The sequence below is a fragment of the Gavialis gangeticus genome, unplaced genomic scaffold (assembly GCF_001723915.1).
Source record: "Gavialis gangeticus isolate Ggan-Ray unplaced genomic scaffold, GavGan_comp1, whole genome shotgun sequence".
In the NCBI taxonomy this organism is placed as follows: Eukaryota; Metazoa; Chordata; order Crocodylia; family Gavialidae; genus Gavialis; species Gavialis gangeticus.
Genome location: NW_017729034.1, coordinates 93,990,168 through 94,000,472, shown reverse-complemented (window position 1 = coordinate 94,000,472; position 10,305 = coordinate 93,990,168). Strand labels below are relative to the sequence as shown.

At 41.5% G+C, this 10,305-nt stretch overlaps 1 protein-coding gene across 2 annotated transcripts in view; it reads right to left on the bottom strand.

The window, feature by feature from the left end:
• Positions 1-10,305, bottom strand: part of MAP3K5 (mitogen-activated protein kinase kinase kinase 5) — a 192,843-nt gene that overhangs the window by 76,614 nt on the left and 105,924 nt on the right. For both annotated transcript variants that reach the window (XR_002099428.1, XM_019527276.1), the window contains exon 8: positions 4,649-4,761. Coding sequence is in view for 1 of the 2 variants with exons in the window: in XM_019527276.1 (XP_019382821.1) it covers positions 4,649-4,761 (113 nt within the window). In the remaining variant the exon portion in view is untranslated. The remainder of the gene's footprint in view (positions 1-4,648; positions 4,762-10,305) is intronic.

Sequence of the window (10,305 nt, the reverse complement as noted above, 5' to 3'; positions counted from 1 at the left end):
CTGACAGGACCTGCCCCTAATGAACCCGTGTTGGTTGCCCCTAAGCATGATCTCCCTTGCTGGCCCCTTGTGACACCCTGTTTCAACTTTCTGACATCAGTTTCAACTTTACAACACTTGATCTGATGCCAAGCCACGCCAGCGAACAAGTTCACCGTGTCACTCATCTCCCTGGAGAACATCTGTCCAAACTTCTTCGGACACTTTCTTTAAGAAAGCAGCCAAGACTCCTGAGAAGACTCCAGCCAAGAAGCCTTCAAAAAGTCCAGCTAAGAGCCCTTCAAAAAGTCCAGCAAAGCCACCTCAAAGAAGTCCTTCCACATCAATATGATTGCTATCTATAATATAAATATATTAATGTAGCTATATTACTCATCTATAATTGATTGAGTACAAAATTCTGGGGTATTTTTGGTGAAAATAGGGCATCAGGCCTTGGTTCAGGAACCAATCCCTCATTGATAACATTGTTCCCTATGGGAAAATCGATTCCAAGTTACAACGTTTCAACTTAAGACGTGGTTTTCAGGAACCAAGTGTATTGTAAGTCTGAGGACTGCCTGTATATCTCAGAAAAATGTATTCAGATAAACTGGAATTTCCCAAACCAGTACTTTCTTAGGACTGTGATATTAACCCTTATTAAAAGCATCATCAGAATGTTACTAACTAGGGACCTACCTAAATCAGTGTCATGGATTTTGCAGAAACCACAAAAAGGGATGTTGTCCACAATCACTGCAATTGCCCAGGAAATTTGGCATCGGTCGTGATTTCCCATTAAAACAACCAAAAAAGAAGTGGTAATAACAGACTAAGTGAAGGCACCCTCTGCCAATCAGCAGCAATGGATGGGGCAAACAAACAGTAGTGACAGACTGCCAGTCAGCAGTGAGGGATTGGGCCACCAGGGCTTTTCCACCAATCATTGGCTAGGGATGGGGGCAGCACAAAATGCCTGCAAAATCAGGTCTGCACGTCATGAGTGGGCCATGAAACACCCGTTGTCTCACTGAGACTTAAGCAGGTCCCTATCAATAACCAGAAGTGCTTTGGTTTTACATTGAATCAATAAGAAATCAGCTCCATCAGCATAATGCCCACCTCAGTGCTTAACTGGAACACTGGTACATTACAATGTTCAGCGTCATGCTGGAGAGAAAGTAACAGTGCTAGGAGGAAAGTGGGGTTTTCATATAACACATCTTAAGTAGTACAAATGATTAAAAAAAACCCGAAGTATGTGTTAATTGTGTACAGCTGTATAAATGTGAGCATTTGATTGGCAACTTCAGTGCTTGTATAACATGCATGAGCACATGGTGCAAAATCATTTCAGATGTATATACATTTTTTAAGTTAATATAGAAAATCTTTATAACTCCTGTCATTTCAAGTTTCACTTTCTATCAAAAGTTTCTGTTCACTTTCTTATTTCCTAGGGTGATGTATCAGGTATGTTTCATTAAAAAGGATTTGAAAGTTAGTTCCTGGCTGTATGTTCCAACTGGATGTCCCCATTATCCACACTGATTAACAGGATTCACTGGAAGATTGCCACTTACTAAGACTATACACACCACTTGGTTTTCCAAAGGCTTCTTTGCACACATTATATTTCTGGTGAGATTAAGGTGTTAAATTGTGCCAGAAACAGCAACTAGTAACATGTTCACAGAATTTGTGGCGCCATAAAAATCAGAAGCCAGCCACAAATATATCACTTGAAAAACATGTAATATTTTTGTGGCTGGTTTGTATAGTGCCATAGCTTGAATATGTGGCATCCCATACAGGTACATACCCTGGGTCCATCCCTGTGGCAGTCCCAATCAGCTGACTGTTGGCTGGCAGGGATGCTCTGGGATTCAAATAATGGAGTGGTCTCTGACAACTACTGGGAGAGGGATGGCCGCAGGGCTCAAACCCCAAGGATCAAACCCCTGGTCGTCAGCTGGCACAGACCTCCTGGGGACTGAGCCCCATAGCAATCCCAGCCAGCTGACAGATGATCCAGGTCATCCTGGAGCTCAAATCCTGGGACCCTCCTGAATCATCAGTCACCTGGGAAGAACCTCACTGGGGTTTTGAGCTCCAGGGCAGTCCTTACCAACTTACTATCAGATGATCAGGTCGACCTACTATGGTCCCTGGAGCTGACCAATGATCAGCTGATCAGGACTGCCCTGGGGTTCAAGTCTGGGAACAGTTCTGATCTACAACTGGCTGGCAGGGACTGGCCTGGGGATCAGGCCCCAGGAGGCATCTGCCAGTCCCTTGCCAGATACTGGGAGATAGAAGTAATCCTGGGACTCAAACCACAGAGCTGTCATAATCAGCTAATTATCTACTGGCAGGGACTGTTCTGGGACTTGAATCCTTGGGCAGTCCCTGCCAGCTGATTGTTGGGCACCCACTCTGCCAATGCAGGGGGAGCCCAGGATCATTATCATGCTCTGTATTATTACAGTTTTCATGATCCCAGGCTCCCCTTGCACTGGAAACATGGCATGATTGGGTTCTGATTCCCAAATCTCACAATAGTATCTCATGACTTATATGTGTGGCATGGCAGGGGGCATGATTATTGGGAATCAGAGATCAGATTCCATCATGCTTTTAAGTGAATGTCTGTCAGGGGCCATAGAAACCTCTTAGACAAGTAATATCAAACTGGCCCTGAATTTACATACCTTACTATATCTGATCACAGCGTATGGTGACAACAGGGCATACAACCCCAACCCTGTCCAAAGAAAGAAGTCACTAAAAATTCAATCTCCCAGTTCTCTGATTGCCCCAAATGGAAGTCAAAAGCAATTTTTCCCTATTGCTAGGATGACTTTATTCATCTTTTCCATTGCTCTGTATTATCACAATTTTCATATAATACTAATGATTGGGACGGAACTCCCATCAGGGACTAACAGTCTCATTGGTACTGCATTCAAACAGAGGTCACCACAGAAATAAACACATGAGACTCCTATACCCATTTGCGGGTCCAGGGAACAAGAGAGAAGTGAGCCTGTCTCTATTAGAATACTAAACTCAGCATTACCAAGCAGACTTGATACCAAATTTTTATGGAGAAAGTCACTTGGGCTTAAGTACAGATAGTCAAAAAGCCCATGGCCGAATCAATTCAATCTTCACAGGTTACTCTAAGATTGAACTGATAAGCAAGTGAACAGGCATTCACTTTTATTCCAGAGATGCAGCCATGTGCCTGAAGTGGCCCAGGCCAGAAGCCAGAGAGTGCTGGAGCCTGTGCCAAGGCTGGGCCACCCACCCTGCAGAGCAGGGTTTGCAGGGGAAGTGCAAAGCATCCTAGGCTGCTGAGGGACTGTGCATTAACTCGAATATGGAGGGGATCTGGGACAGAAGTTCAATGAAGTGATTTAGCCTAAACCAGTTAAGTCTGATACTAAATCCATCCAGGTTTATCTTAAACCAGTTTTAGCCATTTTGAAAGCAGTTGGGCTAGAGACAGAAATTACACAGGAACTGGTTTAAGTGATCAGAAACCAGTTCAAACCTGTAACAAAACAGAAATTCAATGCTTTCAAAATGGCCAAACCTGGCTTAAAGATAAACCTAGTTGGATGTAGTATCAGACTGAACTGTTCTAGGTCAAACAGAACTTCTGTTTCAGATCCGTTTCTCCGTTCAAATGAACTCATAGCCCCCAGTATCTCAAGATGCTTTGCAGCCTTGGCTGTGCTCCAGCAGAACAGATTTGGCCCCATCCCTTTGCTCCCTAGCTGGAGCACTATTGCTACTCCAGCTGGCCGAGAAGTGTGGGGGGGGAAGGGACCTGGGTACGGACCCCAGCTGGGGTCTGCCTGGCAGGGCAAAGCAGCCCCTACCAGGTTTTTCCCCATCCAGAGAGGAGCTGCTTTGCCCCCGCCAGGCAGATGCCAGCTGGGGTCCTGTGCAGGCCAGGGAGGGGTCTTAAACCCCCCTCCCTCCCCCTCTGCCTCAGCAAGCCAGCTGGGGCTGGAGCCTAGCCCCCCATTTGAGTGGGGAAAAGCCTGGCAGGATCTTCTCCGCTTCTTCTCCCCCCCCCCTTCCCCCTCCCAAGTCAATGCAGGTCATGGTGGGGGTTTAACCCCCCCCTCCCCCCATCATACTCAGCTGGCTGGCCACGGCCTGGACATACCATGTCTCTCCACTTGAACAGGGAAGTGGGGAAGCCTTGGAGCCCTTCTCTACCAGCTTCCCTCCCTTCCCTTTGGCAGTGGCTGGCAGATGTGCTCTAGTGTCCCCCACAACTTCTGGCCTAAGCCAGCAGGCACTGAGGGTGCATTTCCGGAATCAAAAGTGAATGTCTGTTCACTTGCTTATTAGTTCAATCTATGCAGCTTATACTAACCTGCAAAAATTGAATTGATTCAACCTCAGGCATTTTGACTGTTTGTATTTAGCCTTTATGTGCATTGAACTTCTGTTGTGTTACAGATTTAAACCAGTTTCCTATCACTTATGCCAGTGTGTGTATGTTATTTCTGTCCCTAGTCCCAGTGTTCAGTTACTCACTACAAAAAAGCATTATGAATACATCTGTCAGGCTGTTTCCTCTTTCATAGTGGGCAATGTCATTTTTATTTGAATTTGATTGGACTGTGAAACAGCAAGTCATAATTACCAACTTTCCGCAGCTCAAAAGAACTATCAAACTGGTATCCAGCTGCCAGTAGGAGTACTGCATAATTAATTCCCGACTGTAACGTTGGCTCTGACTCGAACGCCTTCTTGAACCTAGAAAAAACACAAACACACAAGTTCCACTTCCTAGATAATGCAACCTAACAGGGAGTAATCCTACTTTTGGGTACTGTACATGCTTTATCTTCTGTTTCTACTACTACAACCATACATGCAAGTAAAAATAGTCTATTGTTCTCCACTCATGCTTTACGGTTATTTTTAGGAATCCATCATTTATATATCCTCCTCTCATTTCCTGCCCTAATGCACATATACACCAGCACAGACTATGTATACATCTATTTTGTACTGGCATTAAGATCCAGTTTAAAAAAAAAATGAAAAATAGAAGAAAAAAAACACTGTTTAAAAAGTCTTTATATGGAAACTGTGCTTCTTTTAAGTCTAGGAAATTGATTGTTTTCCTAGAATTAAAGCTTTAGTCTCTACTATATATACTGAAATGATATACAGGGAAATCAAAACATGAATTTCCTATAGAGATATGAACTGTGCACTTCATATTTAGGTCTTATTCCTACTATTCCAAATGTTATACCTTTAGTGGTTCTGGTTAACACCATATTCCTACCATTCTCAAAAGACTGTAGGAAGGGTCGATGGAAGTTCAACCACTTCTAAAGCTACAAGAGTACTGAAGTGTGTTAGTGTTTAGAACTGACAGTCGCTTACTGCAGTCTACTCATGCTGTTGGAAGTATGTGTGGCTCAGTGGAAAAAAAATTAACAGTATAATTTTACAGATGATATGGATACCATGTTTTATTCTCTTACCACACCTAAAGAGAAATGCAAAATTAGTCTCCTAGTGTTGGAATCTTTAAATGTCTGTTTTGGGTAAGAAACAACGTTTCTTTAAAAGCAATTCAAACACGCTGGTCCTCCAATGAAATACATTTGTACATTTTTATTATGAAATTTAGCATCAGAGCATTATGAGAAATGGCCATTCCTTGAAAAGCATGTTTGATTCCTCATTCCTTTACCAATATGATTCATCCTCAAAAGAAGCTATTTACCTACAAAAAAACTACTCCAGGGTTGATTCTGTAGTGGGTTTCAACTACCATATCCAGCAGCCAGCCTTCCATGGGTGTTAGCGAAACTCTGCAGAGGACAGCTGCTGTTTGTAGAATTATTCCTATCCTATTGAAAGGCTGTTTTAAGAATGATGCTCTGTCATAGTGACAGTAAATAGTGAAAACACATCTCTATTTCAAGGAACCTCAACAAAACCCACATTAACTGGAATGTATGCACACATATGCATTTGGGCAAAGGAAGACGAGGGGAAGTCCAGCCTATGCAAGAACACAAGCTGCCCAGTAAATTCAATTAACATAATTTAATTATGGAAAAATAATAGGCCTTATAACTGCATTTGAGAGAGACAGAGAGAGGCTAGATGTACTAGAGAAACAACAGCAAAATACTGTTCATGAAAGATGAATTTGGTGAAATCAGAAAACTGTATCACTGAAACTTACGATGATGAAGGATGAAAAGATATAAGGAAAGAAAAATAATTTACAAAAAACCCCGAAGTTGGCTCCCAGACCAACTGCATTTGTATGTAAATCTCTATGCGCATTGCATAAAAAACTAACAAGATTTACTTTTTAATCCTTCTGCAGTAAAAATCTGAAAAAAACGTATTACTCATCATAGGTACATTTCTGGGCTCAACACAGGCTTTATTAGGTGAATTTTTTGGCCTTTATTATAAAGAAAGTCAACCTAGATAATTTAACAGTCCCTTAAATCCAGCTGTTTCTTGAAGGAATCCAGAGTAGGTGCTTGCACCGCCTCTGGGGGAAGTTTGTTCCAGACCCTAGACACACGCACCTTAAAGAACTTTTTTCTAATATCCAGTGTAAATCAGCCTTCCTTTTCAAAATTAAATCTGAAAAACTGTGTGCTTTTAAATCCAATATTTAAAATGCAAATACTGTAACAATTCTGCCTGCCTCAAGAACTTGCCTCTTGATCTTTAGGGAACAGTCTGGAGCTCTAATGAGAATATGAAACAGACCCTGAAAGTCAAGATGAGTGACGAGCATTTAATTTGCACAGTGCTTTGATCATCTGCTTTTACTTTTGTACCATGAAATTCAATGAAACGAGGAAGGAAATGTATACTAATGAAATGAACATTTTTAGTAAAAATAAAACAGCAAGGAAAAAAATATTTCCCACCAACCGCAAATTTATGTTAGCTAGAAATGGTAGCTTGGCTGCCTTGCAGTATGTCTCATGTTGGACTTCCCCGTTTCAATTTTATGGCAAGGGGCTTTGAGATTTGGACAGAATCCTTATGTATATCTCTATGGATATTTTTGTATTCCATATCAATGGGATAAGTAGAATAAAAAATGATTTTGTTCCAAGCATTCCTATGCCTGTGTGAACCTCCCACTTTGGACTTCTCAACAGTATTTCATTTTTTACATGCAACAGGTAAAATTGGCCTCATTTTGAGGGGTGGGGGCAGAGAAGAGAGAGAGATCTCAAATGTCTCTCTTTTTCTCTCTTGTATAGATCTATAGAAAGCTATATATCTGTAATCTCAAAATGAAGCTGATTTTACCTGTTGCGTGTAAGAAAGGAAATATAATGACATATAATGAAATATATATATAATCTTTAGCTCTTGCAATTAAATTTAGTGGATGTTCATGTGTCATACCTACACAGTAAATAACATAGGCTCCTGGCATATATTCCTTTAATGGCAAGATGGGATCTGGTCCCTGATCCCAACAATTTGTGCCATGTGTAGCATGGCAGGAGGCATGAAGTTGGGTTCAGATCCCATTGTGCAATTACTACTTGCTAGTGCAAGGGGAGCCCAACATCACAATCCTGAGCTGGGGCTGACAATCAGCTGATTGTCAAAACACCACACCTAGCAGCTCTGGGTGGGTGACCATGCACAGGGAATCAGAGGCTCCTGGCAGCCCCGGGTTTAGAGTCCTCAGCAAGTGAAGCCCTTTGGCCACACCTTTCCCTCCCCCAGCCTCCAGCTGCACTCAACACTATACCAGGGCCAGTTTTAAAACCCAATGTGGTCCTGGCCCAGGACCAATAATCAGCTGACTGTCTATCCCAGCCATATATTAGATTTAAAGGAACCATACAAACCAGTCATAAAAGCATTTTACATTATGGACATTTGTACACATGCTTGACCTGCAGCACCAGGTGCTTTTAAAAGCGCCTAGCGTTGTGGCGCATGCAGTTGTATAAGCAGCAAAATGTGTGTCAGCGCTGAGAAAATGGCAGCGGCGTGCTTTTGAACTAAAACACAATCAGAGGTGTTTTACTTCAAAAGCACGCCGCTGCCATTTTCTGTGCGCTGATGTACACTTCACTGTTTATACAACTACATGTGGCACAACACAGTGCGCATCAGCTCACGTGTGGAGCAGACTCAGTTAATCAAGTCTGCTCCGACCGGCAAGATCTCCAGTGCGTCTTGGGACAAAAAATTATGTGTATAAATGCCCATCATGGGGAACATATTTATGGCTCACCTGACATTTTATGGTGCCTTAAATCTGATGCACATAAGCATCTTTCACGGCACAAACGTAATATATAGAAGGGGCCACAGAAAGAAGGTGAATATCAGTCTAAGGAAAGTTTCTGTCTACCTATTTACCCTCTAGAACTTGAAGAGCTTAGAGAAACAAGACAAGGAAAGAAATTATTCTGATCATAACAGGTTTTTCTTTCAGTGTATTTGGTGGTTGTAGAAAGAGTTAGGGTGTCAGTCCTGAAGACTAAAACCTTCATTTTTATACACAGAAGAGATGCATCATAGGCAGTGAAAACATCCCTATGCCACCTTGTTAATACGCTTAAAAATCAGATTTAGATTGAGAGATCAGTTCAGAGAAGGATACGGTTTATTTCTCTCACTACATTTAGCTAGTCTTTGTCCTCTTTCTGCTGATTTTGCCAATTAGTATCAGTTGTATGATGGTTACTGTAAAGTACATGGGGGAAGTGGATCAGAAACTAGATAGAAGATGTTACCTCTTTTTACATAACGCTTCCCCAGTCTCTGTCTTTATTCGGTAAATATGTAGGCATCATGTGCAGCATTACAGCTGGTCAAGAATTTTCAAATGAAGAGGATTTTGTCAGAAAATGCCAATATATCAAAACCAAAATGTTTCAAAAAAAGATGCCATGGTTCCAACAAACTTTTGCCAAAAAAAAAAACAAAACCCAAAAAAACAGAAGCCTGCCTGGTTATCTACCAGTTCAACTGATGGGCACTCCAGAGTCTTGTCTTGAAGTATCTGTGAGCCAAGGGGGACTACATTTTATGGACTGCTTTGGAGCCAGGAAGCCTTAAGAGCTCCAGCTCCAAATCAGGAACAGAAAGCCTCACCTTCAGCCAGTGTTTTTAGGGTTTGCCACTTACTTGCCACAAAACCAAAAGCTTGAAATCCCCCATCTTTATACCAGAGAGTATAAATATCCTGGGAGGCCCATCTCAAGCTCAGGCTACTGAAGTTTCTAAGCCTCTTACCACATATCTAGAGACTGGCAGCCCAGTGGGTTGGCGGCCTCTCAGGACTGTTAAATTCCCTGCTCTCTGATATGAAACTTCCTGGGCTGCCACTGTCTCCCTGAAAATAAAACAGCTCTATTTCGTATTTAAAAAAAGAAAAGAAAAATTAGTGAGAGGATGTATGTTCTATTGTAAGTTTAAAAAAAAACCTCTATGGTTTTGCTCCTAATCAGACCAAAAACCTTTATCATATTGTTGAAGCCAATGTAAGAGATTCCAATCTGGTTAAAACTGCTATAGGTTGGTTTGGCAAATTTATGGGCACAATTTATATTGAAATAGTAATTTTACACAAATTACAGACTCCAAACACAAAAGTTACACCGGTTTCATTAAACAAGTTTAAGTTCAACCAGTGCAACTACAGTGTGCTGACCAGCTCTAAATATTACTGGTTGTACCTGCACAGCCTTGGTTACACCTACTCATAAAACACGGTCAGCATAAAATTTCACCCTCCCTGCACCCCAGTTCCCACCTGCAAATTATAGGATGAAAAATGGAAAGTCAGGTTTTGAAAATCTGAAGTTTAACACCCCCTAAACTGATGCCATTACAAATGCTACCAAAATACTGCAAACTGACATTTAGAAAAATATTGCAATGTTAATGCTGAAATAGGTTCAAGATGAAGCATTTGAATAGAAAACATGGGCCTGTTTTACACTGTCAGTAGCAGAAACTGTCTAACAAAAAAAGTGGTAACTAATCATCTGCCATCCTATATTCTTTTACTTACAGGAGCAGTTTATATATCCTCCCATTTTTATGTTAGTACTTTCTTCCCACTTTATTTTCTGAAATGCTCTGGAAATGTTTTGATCCACTAGCTAGCTGTAAAAATGATTCTTTGGTTTTTTTTATTAGAACAGTGTATTCAAGGAATACAGGCAGAGAATTTCATAAGAGTACCTAAGCACAGTACAGGCAGTCCTCAACTTACAACGTTTCGAGTCACATTTCGCACTTAAAACGTTTATAAATTGCCATCCT